Here is a 19,007-nt window from a genome sequence, read left to right on the forward strand (position 1 = left end):
CCCCCGCCCGCCGGCCCCTGGCGCGGCCCCGCGGAGGCGGGAGGGCGGCGGCGCGAGGGCGGCCTGAGGGGGAGGGCGAACGGAGCCCCGGGAGGAAATCACCAACGGCTCGGAGGCGGGCGGCGCGGCTTCGCGGGGCTCCGCACATCCTCCGCCAGCCAGCGCCTGTGGCCGGCGGGGCGGGGAGGGCCGCGGGGCCCGGGGAGGGGTGGGGGAGCTGCGGGGGTGGGCCTCGGGGAGAGGGGGGGGGCGCATCGCGTGCGAGGGAGGCTTCCCTCTCCGCTCCGCGGAGGTGCCTTCTCGGTCCGCTGTACTGCGCTCGGCCCGGATGTGTTAGGAGGACTGGCAAGGTGCACGGCGTCGCTGGTGACGGAGGAGGGTCCAGGAGGAATGAGTAAGGCGCGAGCCGGGACAAACACCCGGAGGTTGGGAAACTGCGGAGTGAGGCAGTGGAGGATGGAGAGCCAAGAGGAGTGTCCGCGCAGGGCCGCGGGGAGGAGGGTCCGCGGGAGCCGGCGAGGCCTTGAGGCCCCCGAATGCTGACCTTGAAGGACCATCGCGAGCACCGCGGAGGACCTGCAGATGCGGGGCGGGCTGGACGCCGAGCTGGGGGCCGAGCGGCTGCGCTGCGGGTCCCCCGCTCACTTCAGCTGCAGACACGTTGTTTTTTTGGCCAGTACGGTGTTTGGGGAAACTTCTTGAATATGTTGCCAGAAGTTTTTAAGTGGGACATTTTCATATCGAATCAATCTTTCTTTTCTTTTTCTTCCTTTCTCTCTTTCTCTTCCTTTCATTTTCTTTCTCTCTTTCACTCTTTTTCTTTTTTCTCTTCCTTTCTCTTTTTTTCTATCTCTTCCTTTCTTTTTCTTTTTCTTTCTCTTTTTTCTTCCTTCCTCTCTTTTTTCCTTTCTTTCTTTCTCTTCCTTTCTCTCTCTTTTTCTCCTTTTTCTTCCTTTCTCTTTCCCTCCCTCCCTCCCTCCCTCCCTCCCTCCCTCCCTCCCTTCCTTCCTTCCTTCTTCCCTCCCCAGTCTCTCCCCTCTTTTTCTTCTTTCCATTTCTGTGTATATTTCTATTTCTTAAAAAAAATTTTTTTTAAACATTTATTCATTTTTGAGAGTGAGAGAGACAGAGCTTGAGTAGGGGAGGGGCAGAGAGAGAGGGAGACACAGAATCTGAAGCAGGCTCCAGGCTCTGAGCTGTCAGCACAGAGCCCAACACGGGGCTCGAGCTCATGGGGCTCGAACTCATGGACCGTGAGATCACGACCTGAGCTGAAATTGGACGCTTAACCAACTGAGCCACTCAGGTGCCCCTCTGTGTCTGTCTGTGTCTATGTCAATTTAAAATTAGGAGACCTGGTAGCAGTTATCCTGAATCCCCATATGACATCTATCGGCTGGAGCTGGGTGGTGGTTGCCCCTCAACTGGGGCACAAATTCTCGAGTTGGTCAGGTTCACACCACACCCTGTCATGAGCTCCCACACCAAAGCTGGGTGTCATTTGCCACTTACCATATTTTTTATGGTGTTTTCTTTTAGTGAGGCGAAAGGGAAATGAAATATTTCTTATACTTACATTTTTATGCTAAGAAAAATATACAAAGAGAGAAAGAAGGCCGAGGGTTTCAATAATTTTTTTTCTCATGCCCTGGCCAGCTTCCCTCGTTTATTATTATCTGCCTGGTTTCCACAGGCGTATACATGTGTGACCTTGGTTAGACTCAGGAGTGAGCATGATGAACTCAGAGCCCTTGGAGAATGGTTGGGTGAAAGCTGAGGTTTACTGCTGGGATGTGTGTGTTATGTGTTGTTTAGATACATAAAGTATGTGCACAGATACATGCCCTCTGCATGTCTGTAGAGCTAGAGTTGGTCCAGTCTCTCACCCAGTTCATGAATCCTCTTTAAAGCACTCCTGATAGGGGTGCCTGGCTGGCTCAGTTGGAGCCTGCGACTCTTGAACTCAAGGTTGTTAGTTCCGGCCTCACATTGGGTATAAAGATTACGTTAAAAAAATAAAAATAATAAAAATAAAGGGTTCCTGATAGATGAAGCCATGAGTAATGTATAGACTCTTTTTTTAATGTATTTACTTACATATTCATGTATTTATGTGTTTATTTACATATTTACAAGTTTATATATTTATTTTGAGAGAGAATGTGCGTGCACGAGCAGGGGAGAGGCAGAGACAGAGACAGAGACACAGAGAGAGAGAGAGAGAGAGAGAGAGAGAGAGAGAGAGAATCCCAAGCAGGCTCCTTGCTGTCATCCCAGACCAGACCATGAGATCATGACCTGAGCTGAAACCAGGAGTCGGATAGTCAACCAACCGAGCCACCAAGGCATCCCTGTATAGACTTTTTAAGGCAACTTTTTTTTCACAGACCCTCCATGTTCATTTAAATGAGTTTGGTTATGTTACTTAAAAATAATTCAAACATAAACTTATACGTAAAGTCCTTTGATTATAGTTGTGGTTCAATCATAACTAAAAGATGTGCACAGAACAAATTCACTCAGCGTTAAAAATGCAATAAATTCGAATTAACGTCATTAATTTGATACGATAAATGCTAATTTGCCAAACTCAGTTGAAGCTCTCAGTATGAATATGATGCTAACCCCTAATAATTCAGATTTTCTTGGGTTAAACGAGGCTGGTCAGGTGTGCTCCATGGGATAGCTCAGTTCACCCACTACTTTCCTCTGTTCTGATCACTACAAAATTATGATGTCACTTTTCCCTTTACCTGGGACAGTACATCATGTACATGTTAGTTCCTCCTGTGTTCTTTCTCTGCTATCAGTTCACATAAAGTAATACTACTTGGGTTCACCGTGTTTATTTTTTTTGTATATGTTAAAAAAAAATTTATGAGTAATCTCTATGCCAACCTGGGGCTTGAACTCACAACCCTGAGATCAAGAGTTGCCTGATGTACAGACTGAGCCAGCCAGCCGTCCCAGGTCCAATGTGTTTATAACACAAAGGCAAATGATAACACTGGATTTGCTGGGGGATATTTGCTTATTTAAAAATTTTAAGGATTATTTTCATAATGAAATTCACAAAACTGAACACTTCTCATAGGGAACTCTTAGATTCCCGAAGTATATGTCTATAAACCTTCAAGGGTCCAAAGATCCCAGATGGAGAAGAATCCGTCTAGTTCATTATCGGTCACTGGATGACAGATGTACTGACTTTCCCATGGCATGGCATTTCCCATTTTTCCATCAGCCCATGGCAGAATGGATAATCAGTGTAGGTACTCTTTCCTCTCTGAGCCTGGGCTGCTCTTCAAGGCATTCTCTGCACAATCAGAGCCAGTCCTTCAGAGTTGGAGTTAAGTCTTACTTGCCTCGTCGGCGGGATAGACTAGATTATGGAGTAGTTTTCACTCTAGCTGTAGGGGCTCGGCCTTACTAGGAAGCAATGGGAATATTTGGAGAAGAGAATGCTATGGGAGGGTTGCTTTAGTCGCAGCCCTTGGGATGGTAGGAAGGATTCACACGTGGATCCTGGTATGCCTGGAAAGAGACCGTTCCTTTTTTCATTCATTCGTCAGTACTGGAGTACCCGCCGTGGTTGATGGGGTGGGGGGTGGAGGCTAAGACTTGGCGCCTTGCTTCAAAGGTCTTATTAATTTGTTCATCAGATGCTTACCGTATCCCTGGTGTGTGCCAGAGATTAGGATGGACACAGGGCATATCATGGCCAGCGAGCAAAACGCAGTCTCCTCATGGATTTTAGGGTTTAATGGAGAAGATATTCCTGTGACAAGTCAGGACACGTTTTGATGAATATGGCAGATGTAGTTGTGGGAATGGATGGTAGGGAGTCCTCACCTCTTCTAGTGGCCTAAAGGATTAGTGGGGTTGGGGTAGCCATTTGAGGGTATGTGCTTGTGTGTTGAGGGAGAGAGAATGTTTCAGGTCTAGGGAACAGAGGCCCAGCGAGGGGACAAAGATGGTGATCTGAGCTGAGGCATTCACAGGGATCAGATTGTAGAGACAGGACATGAGCCTTGATCCTAAGGACAATGGCGAGTCAAGGAAGGGGTTGACGTAGGGGCGATTTGCGATGCCTCTAGCTCCAGGATCGTGGATAGAACAGCGGAGAAGGTGGCAGAGAAAGCATTTGGAGGTCATGATAGTCCAGGAGATGTGATGATGGCCTTGACACTCGGGGGGAGCAAGAGGAAGGCAGAGAGGTGAACACATCGATACTTTATAGGAGCTAGAAATGACCAGATTTGGCAAATGGACGATCCCCAGCTTTCAGACTTGAGCCACTTCCGGGTATCCTCTAGAAAGGGGGGCAGCACTGGTGGGAGCAGACGCTTCAATGTCAGGAGATGGTGAGAGTGAGGTGCCTATGAAGCACGTAAGTAGAGATGGCCCCGCAGGCCGTTGTTTACATGGTCCTGAAGCCACATGAGGATCTCCGAATAAGGGGGGGGGAAGTCTGGACCAGTGACAGAAGTATGGGGACCTTTGGTGTGTAGTCGTAGGAGTAGATTCAGCCACCTGGGAAGAATTTCAAGAACACGTCTTGCAAATTGGTGAACTAAACTCTAATTTGACCCTTGCAAGGGTAGAAAGGTGTACGTGTGCCCAAATGTGTCTTTTTTTTTTTTTTTATTTTTGAGACAGAGAGAGACAGAGCATGAACAAGGGAGGGGAAGAGAGAGAGGGAGACACAGAATCTGAAACGGGCTCCAGGCTCTGAGCTGTCAGCACAGAGCCCGACGCGGGGCTCGAACCCACGGACCGTGAGATCATGACCTGAGCTGAAGTCGGACGCTTAACCGACTGAGCCACCCAGGCACCCCATCTTTTTTTTTTTTTTTAAGTTTATTTATTTATTTTGAGAGGGAGAGAGTGCGTGCACAAATGGGGGAGGGGCAGAGAGCAAGGGAGAGAGAGAGAATCTCAAGCAGGCTGTGCCCCACGGTCAGTGCTGAGCCCAATGTGGGGCTCGAACTCAGGAACCGTGAGATCGTGACCTGAGCCAAAGTCGGATGCTTAGCCAACCAAGCCACCCGGGTGCCCCCAAGTGTGTTTTTTTTAAAAAAAAAGAATCAGGAGCAACAGTGAATATTGGGATTTGACATCAAAGTCAGGATGCTGGCTTCTTTTGAAAAATGAAATCATCTAGTGACACTCCCCCTACGTTTCTGCCTGGAGCCCCGCCCGCAGTGGCTTCCCCCAGCAGAAGGGGCATGTGACGTACGTGCTCCTCAGTTTGCCACCGTCCGCACTGCTCCCTGCGGTGCCCCTCACGGTGACCCCTGCCACTTCACGTCTCTTCCGCGCTTGGCGCCTGCAGGCGTTTGGGGTTGTGAGGCCTGCTGTGGAGGGAGACGTGGACAGGCCCAGAGAAGCCCAAGGAGCTTAAAGGGAAGGTGGGGGAGGGGAGCCAGCAAAGAAGACGGAAGAGCAGCCAGAGGGGGAAAAGCGAGAATGTCGACCAGCTGAGCCCGGTGCTGCTGCCTCGATCTGCCTCATCGTTTGGTCCAGTCAAGTGGGGCGGTCGCTGGTAATGTTGGCGAGAGGCCCTGCATTCACGGGGTGCTGGTTGGAAAGGAGGCTGGGAGGCGCTGAGGACCAAACGGAAGGAAAGAGGGCTGCAGACTTGTTCCAGAAGTTTGACTTTGAAGGACAACATGTAGTTTTGACACACCGCAGGGTAAACACAGCCCATCAGCCTGGAGCGCTCGTTTAGTTTGAATGTTGGGGGAGAATCATCTTTGTGTTGAAAGCAAACAAATATTGGACGTGTTCTGTAAGCAGTGAGGCCTCTAAGGCGGAGTAAAGACTAGACATACTGGATTGGGGCTAAATATTGAGCGCTGTCTGTTTGCCAGGTACTGACTGCGCTGACTCCTTTACATTCATTTTCTCGGATGGTTTTCACAAAGACCCTATGGGGTGTGTATCCAGAATATCCTTTATTTTACAGATGAGCAAGCAGGCTGGAGAAGAGCGGTTGCACGGCTGGTTAGTGGCAGGGCTGGGGTTTGGATGTGGCTGCTCCGCTGAGTGTGTCCTCGACTGCTTTCGTCCCCCATCCGGAGGTCTAATTGCACTGGCAGCCTGTGTCGAAAACACTTTCCCCATTGAACTGCCACGATCCTTTTGTCAAAAATCAACTGGGAAAAACAAAAATTCAACTGGCCAGATACCGTGTGGGTCTGTTTTCGGACTCCCTCTTCTGTGTCGTTGACCCGCACATCCCTCTTGTTGATAGTAGCACTCCCCCTGGGTGACTGCGGCTTTGTAGGAAGTCTTGAAGTGAGGTAACTTCAGTCTTCCAACTTTGCTCTTACAAAAATTTTTTTTAATGTTCATTTATTTTTGAGAGAGAGAGAGACCGAGCGTGAGTGACGGAGGGGCAGAGAGACACGTGCACACACACAGAATCCAAAGCAGGATCGGGGCTCTGAGCCATCAGCGCAGAGCCCGACATGGGGCTCAAACCCACGAACCGTGAGATCGTGACCTGAGCGGAAATAGGATGCTTAACTGACGGAGCCACCCAGGCGCCCCTACTTTGCTCTTTTGAGAAATTGCTTTGGGGTGCCTGGGTGGCTCCGTCGGTTAAGCGTCCGACTTCGCCTCAAGTCATGATCTCGCATTTCATGAGTTCGAGCCCCGCATCGGGCTCTGTGCTGACAGCTCAGAGCCTAGAGCCTGCTTTGCGCTCCTCCCCTGCTCATGCTCTGTCTCTCTCTGTCTCAGAAACAAATAAACATTAACAAAATTTTTTTTAAATCGCTTTGACTACTGTAGGTTGGTCATTTGCACATCCATACGTTTTAGGATTCTTTTGTCAGTTTCTATAAAAAGGCCTGCTGGGCTTGTGTTTGGGATTGATTGCTGGGAGACTTGGATCTCATTTCATGTAGACATTGAAGGGCGGTCCACCCAAGTGTGTGACTGTAGGCTAAGGGTCGCTGACTTAAGTTACAGGGTGAGGCATGTAGGGAAAAGGAGTGGAGGAGCCAGGAATGAGGTAAGTGGTAGCCGATCTCGGGCCACAGTCGAGGAATGGTAGGGTGCCATGAGGTCTTGGGCAAACAGGATAACCCAAGCCCTGTGCGGGGGGAGCAGCCACTTCTCAGCTGCGTGCATTGTGGCCACGCAAGAACGTACACTCAGCGTTGTTTGATCTTCCAGTCAAGAGAAGTTGGGAATCCAGATTTTTTTTTTTTTTTAATTTTTTTTTCAACGTTTTTTTTTTATTTTGGGGACAGAGACAGAGCATGAACGGGGGAGGGGCAGAGAGAGAGGGAGACACAGAATCGGATACAGGCTCCAGGCTCTGAGCCATCAGCCCAGAGCCCGACGCGGGGCTCGAACCCACAGACCGCGAGATCGTGACCTGGCTGAAGTCGGACGCTTAACCGACTGCGCCACCCAGGCGCCCCTGGAATCCAGATTTTTAAACAGTCTTCCAATGGGAAAATGAAAGTTTAAAGCATCGAGTGGGTCAGTATCCTGTGGGTCAGCCAGAACTCCCTAGGCTAAACATGGCCTCTGGCCTGCCAGTCTGTGACCTCTGCCTTAGGCTACTCATTCTCTGGTGCATTATGGTGTTAGTAAGCATTATGGTGTTGAAGACCGTCTCGAAGGTTCTTTCTAGGTCACTGACTCTATATTTCAAAAGAGGAAAATAGCCAAGTTACTCAAGGGTTTAGGAGGTAGTTGAGAACGTCAACAATGATAATACTTCGAGAGGTTGTCCGTGGCTTTACATTTTCTATCCCCCGTCACCTCTCTTTTCTCTCTGTGAAGTAGACAGCAGAATAATTTACCCAGCCAAGTGGGGGCTTCAGGTCACACAGGTCTTTCAACTCCAACCCCGGTACTCTTTTTACTGTGGCGCAAGTCTCTGAAGACCCTAGAATAGGCACTTGGGGGTGGAGCCCACCCATGGGAAGCTGTGAGAGGGCCTTCAGCTCACTGGAAGGCAGGTCTCCAGCTAGATTCAGAACTTAGCCTGTTGCAGTGCTAAGGCTTTCGCGTAAGAGTCAAAGCCTTTGTGAGAACTCTCTGGAGGCAAGAACTTTGGCATGTGTTCATCTTAGTAGGACAGTGCCTGGCATGGTGACCCACACAGTGAAAAGTTTTTGTGTAAGCGAATAAGTGGATGGATTGATGGAAGAAGGAATCAAAGGCTTTAGATCAAGGGGTCCAAGAGTTTTGTCTAGAGAATATCAAGGATAGAGAGTCACGTGCTTCTGGTAAGAGTTTCGAGAACGTTAAGATCAAAAGCAGAGACTTTATTCTTGTAACTCAGCTGATGGATGGAAAAGGCTCACTATGTCCTTCCTCCTCCTCATATTTGGCTCTCAGATCTGGGTTTTGATGAAAAGATTACAACTGCTTCCCAGTGCAGTATGTTTGAGAAAGCAGATACTGTGGGTTTAAGGAAGTTAAGGCCACCAAGGGGTTTTGTATGCCTTTAAAACTTCCAACCAGATACAGGCTTTTATCTTTTGGGGATGCGTATTGAAATATAGAACGATACGACGTCTGGATTTCTTTCCGTGAGGGGCGGCACGGGTAGTGGAGCTGGCAAAGATAAATCAAGACTGGACATAAGGTAATCGTGGAAGCTGGATAGATGGGATTTCATTGTACCCATCTCTATTTTGTATATATTTGAAATTTTTTATAATAAATATGAAAACCAAACAAAATCAGAGAGCTTCATAGGGCCAGTGATGCTTTTTTTTTTTTTTTTAAATCTTATTTATTTTCAGAGAGAGAAGAGAGTGAGTGAGCAGGGGAGGGGTGGAGACAGAGGGAGACAGAGAATCCCACGTAGGCTCCACACTGTCAGCTCAGAGCCTGACGCGGGGCTCGAACTCATGAAATTGCGAGATCATGACCTGAGCCAAAATCAAGAACCAGACTCTTACCTGACTGAGCCATCCCGGCGACCCCCCAGTGGTGCTTTTGATCCATCAAACTTCCCTTTTCTCTGAGCTTGTAAATAGTATGATCATCGAGAGAAACGAACAATGGAAGGGACCACAGCACCTAGAAAAATGTGGGTTTTGAGATAGCTATAGCTTGGCCTCTTCTAGCTGTGTGCCCTCAGGCAAATGGTGAACTTTCCTAAGTCTGGGTCTCCAGGTCTGTAAGAGCAGGATAATACGAGCTTGGTGGTTGTGGGGAGGGTTAGGGATGAAAGGAGCAGAACACCTGAGGACAGCATCTGGCTCATCGCAGGGGCTCTTATCTGGCAGTTTTCATTATTATCAAAGGGCCTAATAATGAAAGGGTAAAAAACCTGCTTGGGGGTTCCCACCTACGGTTTCTTCCCTACGTGAATTCTACGTGCCGCGGGTTCTACAACCTCAAAGGTCGTTTATTATTTTAGAAACAGAACCTTAAAGACCAAATGGGACCACCTTGGGGTTTCCAAGAACTGTAACCAGTTCACTGCCTTTGGATATGAAGCAAGGAAGTGAAAACAGTGGGGTGCCATTTGATAGCTGTCGAATTTGCCTTCATCTTTGCCCCAGTTAATGACCATCTTCAGTGTTAGTGAGTTTTGTTCGTGATAAACTGTTTCCTCACATATACATGGGTACACCCCTTGGGAAATCATTGTGGCATTATGTATCGAGAGCCAGCTAAAGGCCCATACCCAGAGACTTAGTACTCACTCTTTGGCATGTGTTCTAAAGAAATGATGCAGAAGAAGAAATTCTGTATGGCCGTTCAAAAAGATTAACATCACAGAAAAGGGGCACCTGGGTGGCTCAGTCGGTTGAGCATCCGACTTCGGCTCAGGCCGTGGTCTCGCGGGTCGGGAGTTCGAGCCCCGCGTCGGGCTCTGTGCTAACAAACACCTCAGAGCCTGGAGCCTGCTTCAGATTCTGTGTCTCCCTCTCTCTCTGCCCCTCCCCTGCTCATGCTCTGTCTCTCAAAAATAAATAGATGTTAAAAAAAATTTTTTTTAAATATCACAGAAAAAAGTTAAGATGTAGGCATGAGAGATTGTGGCTATGATTACCACTGTGCGGCTATTATACATGTAGATGGAGACAAGAGCACGTACAAGGGAAAACAGCTAATGTGTTAGAGTCACTGAGTGTGGCTTAGATTTCCTGTAAGAAATTCTTTTAGGGGCGCCTGGGTGGCGCAGTCGGTTAAGCATCCGACTTCAGCCAGGTCACGATCTCGCGGTCTGTGAGTTCGAGCCCTGCGTCAGGCTCTGGGCTGATGGCTCAGAGCCTGGAGCCTGTTTCCGATTCTGTGTCTCCCTCTCTCTCTGCCCCTCCCCCGTTCGTGCTCTGTCTCTCTCTGTCCCAAAAATAAATAAACGTTGAAAAAAAAAATAAAAAAAAAAAAGAAATTCTTTTATTGCCGTTAAAGATTGTGCCTGCACACCTACACACGTACTCAAAGGCCTCGCAGAGACCTCACTATCACGGTGCGTGGGACATTTGGAACGTGGGTAAATTCTTCCCCCAAAATAGGCTAGTCAAACATCGGAAAGTGGGGTACCTGGGTGGTTCAGTCGGTTAAGCGTCCAACTTCAGCTCGGGTCATGATCTCACAGTTTGTGGGTTCGAGCTCCGCATTGAGCTCTTCTGCTGTCGGCACAAATCCTCTCTCTCTCTCTCTCTCTCTCTCTGTCTCTGTGCCCCTCTCTGGCTTGCTCTCTCTCAAAAATAAATATTAAAAAAAAAAAAGAATTTTTTTAGTGGAATTTAGTGGAATACTATTTAAAAAGAATCAGAAGCACTGGAAACCTGAAGGTTTCAGGTAGGAAAAGGTAGAAGAGGAATCGAAACCAAGACTTTCACTCTTGAACCATTTTACTACGAAACACCGCACATCGATGCTCCTCTCAGATCTTTGCTGTCCTGTCTCACCCGTCTTGAAATCTCTTTGTTTCCAGGTCCAATTTCAGAAGCTTCAGCAGCTCCGCCTTACGCAGTACCACGGAGGATCCTTACCAAACGTGAGCCAGCTGCGGAGCAGCGTGCCAGAGCTCCAGGTACCTCCAGATACTTCCTTTCTTCAGGCTGAAGCGAGTGTAAAAAAAAAAAAAAAAAAAGATAGATAGAGGTTGTCCTTACAAAGATGAGGTCTTGAAGGATGCAGTTCAGTGTTCTTGTGGGAAGTCGACCATTCTTTTTCCTAGTTCCTGCAGCATGAGATAGTGTTACCTCACGGGCCAGCGGTCTAAGGCTGCCCCGTCCAGTAGAGACATGCTGTGAGCCACATGCGTAATTCAAACCTTTCTAGGAGCCACGTTAAAGAAAGAGAAACAGGTGTCATTAATTCCAGTATTGTTTAAATGACTTAGTTATTTAACCAGTATATCAGAAATGCCACGTCAACATAGAAGCAGCACAACAAACACAAAGGAGATATGTCACGTTCTTTTTTAAATCAGTCTTTGAAACCTGATGGGTGCTGTATGCTTACAGCCCATCTCCGTTCAGACTCGCCATAGTCCACTGCTTTCATGTGGTGGTTTTCGGCCGTCTTGGACGGTACGGACCTAAGGCACAGATACGTGGTGTCTTTTGCACTTAGATTAGTGCAAGGTCATAGGGTGCTCCAATCACTCATATCCAGTGGAGAGTCTTGTACAGAACAACGTGGAATCGATACTTCAGACAGTGGTGTGGGATGCTGTTGTTAAGATCCAAGTGAGAATTACTTAGGTAATTCTCTAGTCTCTGAGAAACCAGAAGAAGCCTGTCGTTCCAATTAGACGATTTAAGATTTGGTGTTCAAGTTGGGATATAAACTTTAAGACAGAGCATACGTTGATTTATTTGAGCGACTCCCATTTTCAAAGTGCCGTCGTCTTTCTTTGTTGTAAAAGCCGGGCTCACTTGTTTGATGATGTCCCATAAGGCAAAAGTATTCTTTAAAATGGAGACTTCCATTTGATCAAATGGGAGTGCTAATAGGAGTTCTTAAATATAATGGTTATTAGAAAAAGTATAATATGACCATATTTGTGCCTTATTACACTGGAGTCTTGTCTTTACCATATTGATATGGAATCTCACTGTAGTGTTGCCTGTATTTTGGGATCTGCCTCTATAGATCACATGCTCTTCTACATGGGCCTACTGGATCATTCGGTGTCCAGATAAAGTAGATCTCTGCTTTATGCTGGATTTCTGGCTTCTGAAATCGTGTTTGTCGAGGTTTGCTGTGTTTGAGATCCTGATTTTGTGGTACTTTGTAGTCAACTTCAGAGGAATATAGAACTTCCCATCCTGCCCCTGCCCTGTTGCAAAGGGGAATGAATGGGATGAACTAACAGCCCTTGACCCTCTCAGGATTCTTTCTTTGGATACTTTCATTGCTTTGAAACAATCACAAATTTACAGAAAAATTGGAAGTTCAGTACAAATAACAAAAAAAATTTTTTTTCATGTTTTTATTTTATTTTTGATATATATATAGAGAGAGAGCGAGTGTGTGCGCAAGCGGGGGAGGGGCAGAGAGGGAGAGGGAGACACAGAATCCGAAGCAGGTTCCAGGCCCTGAGCTGTCCTCACAGAGCCCGATGCGGGGCTCAAACTCATGAACCGTGAGATCATGACCTGAGCCGAAGTCCGAGATTCAACCCACTGAGCCACCCAGGCGGCTGCACTTTTTTATTTTCTTTTTTTACCCCTTGAGAGACTAAGTTGTGAACCTGATGCTCTATCAGCCCAGAGTATTTCACTGTGTATTTTCCTGTAAGCAAGGACGTCGTCACTCATAACCCAAACAGAGCCATCAAAATCAGAAAATTAACAGTGGAATGTTATTACCGCCTGATCCATAGACCCCGTTCACATGTGGTTTCACTGCATGGCCTATTACGGCCCTTCCTAGCAGGATCCAGTTCAGAATCACATGTGTTTAGTTATTGTCCTCAGTCTCCTTCAGTCTAGAACGGTTTTTCAGTCAGTCTTTTATCTTTGACATTAAAAATACGTGTTTTTTTGTTTTTTTTTGTTTTTTTTACTTTTGTGATCTGGCCACTTTTGAAGACCATTAGCCGGGAATTTTGTAGCATGTCCCCTCATTTGGGGCTTGTCTGATGTTTCTTTGTGATCCAAGTCAGATTATGCGTCTTTGGCAGGAGTGGCACAGAATGATGCTGTTAACTGTGTCCCCTTGAGTGGGTGATTTTCTTTCGTCCTACCACTGATGGTGTTCACTTCTATCAGTTAAGGTGGAGTTTGTCCCATGCCTCTTTGCATTAAAGTTACTCGTTCCCTTTGTAATGAACAGATGCTTTGTGAGGAGATACCATGTCCTGCTCCTTATCAGGCTTCCTTACATCTTTTTATTTATTTCTGAATATCCAGTTTTGCGGCTTCTTTAATTCAGTGGGTTAGTCTGTAACTATTAGTTACTTTGATGCCCGTATCATCCCCGGTTAGCCCAGTAGGAGCCTTCTTCCCAGGATTCTTGACAAATTGAGAAGAAAAAGGAATCCTAGGAATACAGATTTCAAAAGAAAACAGGTTTGTTTTAAGTAGGCTCCACACCCAGTGTGGGGCTTGAACTCATGGCCGGGAGATCAAGAGTCACGTGCCAACCAGGCGCCCCCAGATTTTTTTTTAAGTAAGCTTTTTTGAGGTGTAATTTGCCTACAATACGATTGGCCTATCTCAGGCATACAGGTCTGTGTTGTATAGTCACCACCGTAGTCAAGATACAGAAGAGTTCCATCATCCCCCAGAAGTTCCTTCATGTCCCTTTGTAATCTGGCTCCACCCCCCACCTCCAGCCCCTGGAAACCACTGCTCTGTCGTTTAGCCTGTCCCAGCGTGTCCTATAAAGGGAATCAAAAGTATGTAATTTTACAAGCTCTTCTTTCACTGAGCAGATCGCATTTGGGAAGCATCCACATTGTTGCATGAATGAGTTTTCTAGAGCTGCCATGAGCTGGGGGGCTTACGACAGCAGAAGTCTAGTCTCTGAGGCTGGAAGTCTGAGATCAGGGTGTCGGTTGGGCCCTGCTCTCGGAAGGCTCCAGGGGAGAATCCTGCCTTGCCTCTTCCTAGCTTCTGTTGGTTCCTCGGTGTCCCTTGCCTTGCAGCTGCTCACTCCAGCCTCTGCCTCCTTCCCTCTGACCTTCCTGTTTGTAGGTGTCTCTGTGTCCAAAGCTCCCTCCCCCTTCTCTTTTAAAGACACCAGTCCCTGGATCAAGGGCCCACTCTAATCCAGTATGATCCCATTGTAGTCTGATTTTATCTGCGAAGATTCTGTTTCCAAATAAGATCACATTCACAGGTACTGGGGATTCGGGCTTGAGCATATCATAATTAACTCCCTGCATTGCGTTTATCTGGAGTTTATTCCTTTTTATTGCTTTCTATTCCATTATATGGGGGCGCTAGGGTTCCGTTATCCTCTCATCAGTTAACGGGCGTTTGGATTATTTCCACACTTTGGCACTTGTGAATAAAGGTATTCACGTATAGTTTTTGTGTAAATACCTAGGAGTGGAACTGCTGGGTGACATGGCACGTGCAGCTTCAACCTTATAAGAAGCTGCCAAACCGTCTTACAACGTGCCTGTGCTGTTTCGCATTCCCACCAGGAGGTACAAGAGAGAGCCCCAGTGGTTCTGCCCTGCTTTCCAGCACTTCGTACTCCAATATTTCAGGGGTTTGTTTTTTGATTGTGGGAAAAACACAACATAAAATTTACCATCTTAACCATTTTTAAGTGTCCAGTTCGAGTACAGTGTCATCTATACAGTGTCAAGTATATTCACATGGTTGTGCAGCCAATCTCCAGAACGTTTTCATGTCACACAACTGAAGCTCTGTCCCCATTAAACCACCACTCCCCGCTCCCTCCTCCCCGGGGCCCCCGTAACCACCACTCTCCTTTCAGCCTCTGAATTTGAGTGCTCCCGGCGCTTCGTGTCAGTGGAATCCTACAGTACTTGTCTTCTCCCGACTGGCTTATTTCACTTAGCAGGTGTCCTCAAGGCTCATCCGTATGGTAGCACGTGACAAGACTTCCATTTTATTCAAGGCACGGTAGCATTCCATCGTATGTATAGACACATTTTGTTTATCCGCTCACCCGTCACGGACATTCGGGTTGCTTCTACCTCTTGACTACTGTGAATAACGCCACTGTGAACATTGGTGTGAAAACGTTTCTTAGAGACCCTGATTTCCGTTCTTCCGGGTGTGTCCTCAGAAGTGACCTTGCTGGATCAGATGGTAATTGGATTTTAAGTATCTTGAGTAACAGCCATACCATTTTCCACCGTGTCCGCACCATTTTCCGTTCTGCCCAGCAGTACACGAGGGTCCAGTTTGTCCACATCCTCGCCAACACTTGTCATTTTCTGTTTTTGTTTGTTTAATAGCGGTCGTCCTAATGGGTGTGAGGTGATGGAAGTTCAGTTTAAAAGATTTTTGTCGTTCTAGTGCATGTGTTGTGCTGTCTTCTTCTTATTTCTTAATGTTTATTTTTGAGAGAGAGACAGTGAGAGTGCAAGCTGGGGAGGGGCAGACAGAGGAGGGGACAGAGGATCTGAAGAAGGCTCCCTGGGCCGACAGCACAGAGCCCGCCACTGGGCTTGAACTCGCCAACCATGAGATCACGACCTGAGCTGAAGCCAGATGCTCAACCAACTGAGCCGCGCAGGCGCCCCAAACTTTTGCCTAATTTTTCACTTGAGTTGCTCATTTCCCTATTACTGAGTTGTGGGAGTTCTTCATGTTTGGATGCCGTTTCCTTGGGAGATACGCATTTGTAGCTATTTTCTCCCTGTCTGTGGCTTATCTTCTTTTCCCAACAAAGTCTTGAAAAGCAGAAGGTTTTTTTTTTGTTTTTTTTTTTTTTTTAATGTTTATTTGTTTTTGAGAGAGAGGCAGAGCCCGAGCAAGGGAGGGGCAGAGAGAGGGAGACACAGAATCCAAAGCAGGCCCCAGGCTCCGAGCCGTCAGGACAGAGCCCGACACGGGGCTCGAACCCGCGAACTGTGAGATCATGACCTGAGCCGAAGTTGGACGCTTAACCGACTGAGCCCCCCAGGTGCCCCAGAAGTTTTTAATTTTGATGAAGTCCAGTTTATCAGTTCTGTCGTTTTATGACTTATGCCTCTCGTGTCTTATCTAAGAATTATTTGCTTAACTCAAGGTCACAAAGATGTTTTCCCTGTGTGTGCTTCTGGAAGTGTTATGGTTTTGGGTTGTACACCTAGGTATTTCAAGTTAATTTTTTTTTCTTTTAATTTTTTTTTTCAACGTTTATTTATTTTTGGGACAGAGAGAGACAGAGCATGAACGGGGGAGGGGCAGAGAGAGAGGGAGACACAGAATCGGAAACAGGCTCCGGGCTCCGAGCCATCGGCCCAGAGCCCGACGCGGGGCTCGAACCCACGGACCACGAGATCGTGACCTGGCTGAAGTCGGACACTTAACCGACTGCGCCACCCAGGCGCCCCTAATTTTTTTTTTTTAACATAGTACAAAGTATGGGTTGAAGACCACTCTCTTTGCCTGTGGATGTTGAATTGCGCCGGCATCATTTGTGAGAAGACTTTTCTTTCCCTATCAAATTGCCTTGGCATCTTTGTTGAAAATCGATGGACCATGTATGCGTGGGTCTCTGTTTCTAGACTCTATCTTCTGTTCCATTCATCTTCATATTCCTCATTTTGCTAATGCCATACTTTTTAAAAAATTAATATTGTAAAGATTCTATTTTTAAGTAATCTCTACGCCCAGTATGGGGCTTGAACCCACAGCCCCGCGATCAAGAGTTGCATGCTCTACTGACTGAGCCAGCCAGGCCCCTAATACCACATGTTCTTAAAAAATTGAGGTATAATTGACATGTAACGTTATATTAGTTTTAGGAGTAGAATGCAGTGATTTGATATTTGTATGTGTTGTAAAATGATCACTACAGTAAGACTAGTTAATTTCTGTCACCAAACAGAAAAAAAATTTTTTTTATAATGAGAAATTAAGATTTACTCTCTTTAGCAACCTTCAAATAGGCAATACAGTTTTATTAACTGTAGTCACCATGCTGTACATTATGTCTTCATGACTTTATTTTACAACTAGAACTTTATACCCCTTGAGCTCCTTTACCCATCTTATCCCCTCCTTCCCCTTTTTAAGATTCCGTATATAAGTGGGATCCTCATACCACACTCTTTTTGGTTTTTTTTTTTTTTATGTTTTTATTTTTGAGAGAGAGAGAGACAGAGCATGAGTGGGGGAGGGCCAGAGAGACGGGGAGACACAGAATCCGAGGAGGCTCCAGGCTCTGAGCCATCAGCACAGAGCCTGACGCGGGGCTTGAACTCCCAAACCGTGAGATCATGACCTGAGCCAAAGTCGGATGCTTAACCGAATGAGCCACCCAGGCACCCCCATACCACACATTGTCTGGATTGAAAGCCTTACCTTTACAGGCAGGCTTGGAATCAGGTGGTGAGACTCCTACAAGGGTGGTTTTTTTTTTTCCCCCAGTGTTGTGTGGTGTATTGTAGTTCTTTTATCCACACAACTTCAGAGTCAATGTGTCGATTTCTACAAAGAAAGCCTGCTGCGATTTTAGACGGGATTGCATGCGATCTGTATATCAGGTTGGGAGAAAGGGGGAAGTGACGTCTCAATAATAATGAGTCTCCCAATCCATAAACGCGGTACAGAAGCACAGATTTTGATTCAAGTTAAGTTGCTTATAATTATTTATTTAGACACAGTCCTCTCTCTTTTATGTTTATAGATCACTTTGGAGTTTCCCAAATGTTTTCACATCCATTTTTTTACTTGACCTTCACTACATTAGTTTGGTAACCACAGTTCTATTTTAATATTGGTGACAGACCAATTTTCTGTCCTAATGGAAGATCTAAAAGCACATTCTTTTCCCTTAACCCATTGGGCCCTTTTGCAGAGGACAGAAACTTATCAGATGAGTAAAGCAAACCTAGCTTCTCAGGCTGCCTTCTGATGATCCTCAGCGAGGGGTGGGCCATCAGTCGGGGGGTGGGGGGCTGGCTAGAGTTACAGCTCCGGGCAGGGCCTGGCGTCTGTGCACTGAGGGCAGAGAGGAGGAGGTGGCATCTCTGAAGGTTCGGGATGTGTCTCCGGGTTAGGGGAGAGGCAGCCATTCATTCTTCAGCCTTGAGGCAGCCTAGCCGGCCTCACAGCTAAGGCACCTGCTGGTGTGTGGCCCGATCGTCAGGCAGCTGCAGAGAGAGGGCTGGCTCTCCGGGCGTAGTTATAGCCTCTCCCAGCCTCCATGCAACCTGCCTCGTCCTTTCAAACTGGATCACTAAAAACTCATGGCGCTTTTTACGCTCCTGATCACTACATTTTAACAAAATTGCCTCATCTTGTTGATAACTGAGGGTCTGTGAGTTCTAGCTAATTTAGGGAACAATCTGGTAGCCAAAGGGAGAAAGCCGTGCCGCGTGGCAGGTAAGATGTGGAAGGCCAGGTCCGCGCTGGTCATTTTCTTGAGGCCTGCTGCCTATGTGAGAGAGTATAATGAGGCCCAGAATGTGTACAGTAAGTGTGGGAGAAGACCAGAACTTAAACACTCTTTGGCTCCTAGTTCCATTTTTATGGCTTTCTTTTCTAATTTTTATAAGATTCTTTTAAAAAAAAAATGGCAAAAGATACTATTATCAAATTCCAACAAATGGAAAACATTAGTAGTAATCTTAGTCCAAAAATACTGTTGATAATAGCCAGCATTTATTGAGGATATGCTGTGGACCATACACTTCATTAAACTCTGCCTAGATAATTTAATCTTCACAAAACCCTTTGGGACTATTGTTGTCTGGGGGCTCATCTCATTTTTCTAGGAGTTTTTGCTTTTCTGTTTTTTCATGTTTATTTACTTTTGAGAGAGAGAAAGAGCGTGAGTGGGGGAGGGGCAGAGAGAGAGGGAGACACAGAATCCGAAGCAGGTTCCAGGCTCCGAGCTGTCAGCACAGAGCCCGACGCGGGGCTCAAACC

At 46.8% G+C, this 19,007-nt stretch overlaps 1 protein-coding gene across 1 annotated transcript in view; it reads left to right on the forward strand.

Annotated features, from left to right (window-relative positions):
• CRTC3 (CREB regulated transcription coactivator 3) overlaps window positions 1-19,007 on the forward strand; it is a gene marked incomplete at its 5' end in the record, with an annotated part of 102,201 nt that overhangs the window by 5,430 nt on the left and 77,764 nt on the right. The window contains one exon of the mRNA XM_040493399.1: window positions 10,928-11,026. Coding sequence (XP_040349333.1) covers window positions 10,928-11,026 — 99 coding nt within the window. The remainder of the gene's footprint in view (window positions 1-10,927; window positions 11,027-19,007) is intronic.

Source organism: Herpailurus yagouaroundi, unplaced genomic scaffold (genome assembly GCF_014898765.1).
Source record: "Herpailurus yagouaroundi ecotype Mexico unplaced genomic scaffold, PumYag 185, whole genome shotgun sequence".
NCBI lineage: Eukaryota > Metazoa > Chordata > Mammalia > Carnivora > Felidae > Herpailurus > Herpailurus yagouaroundi.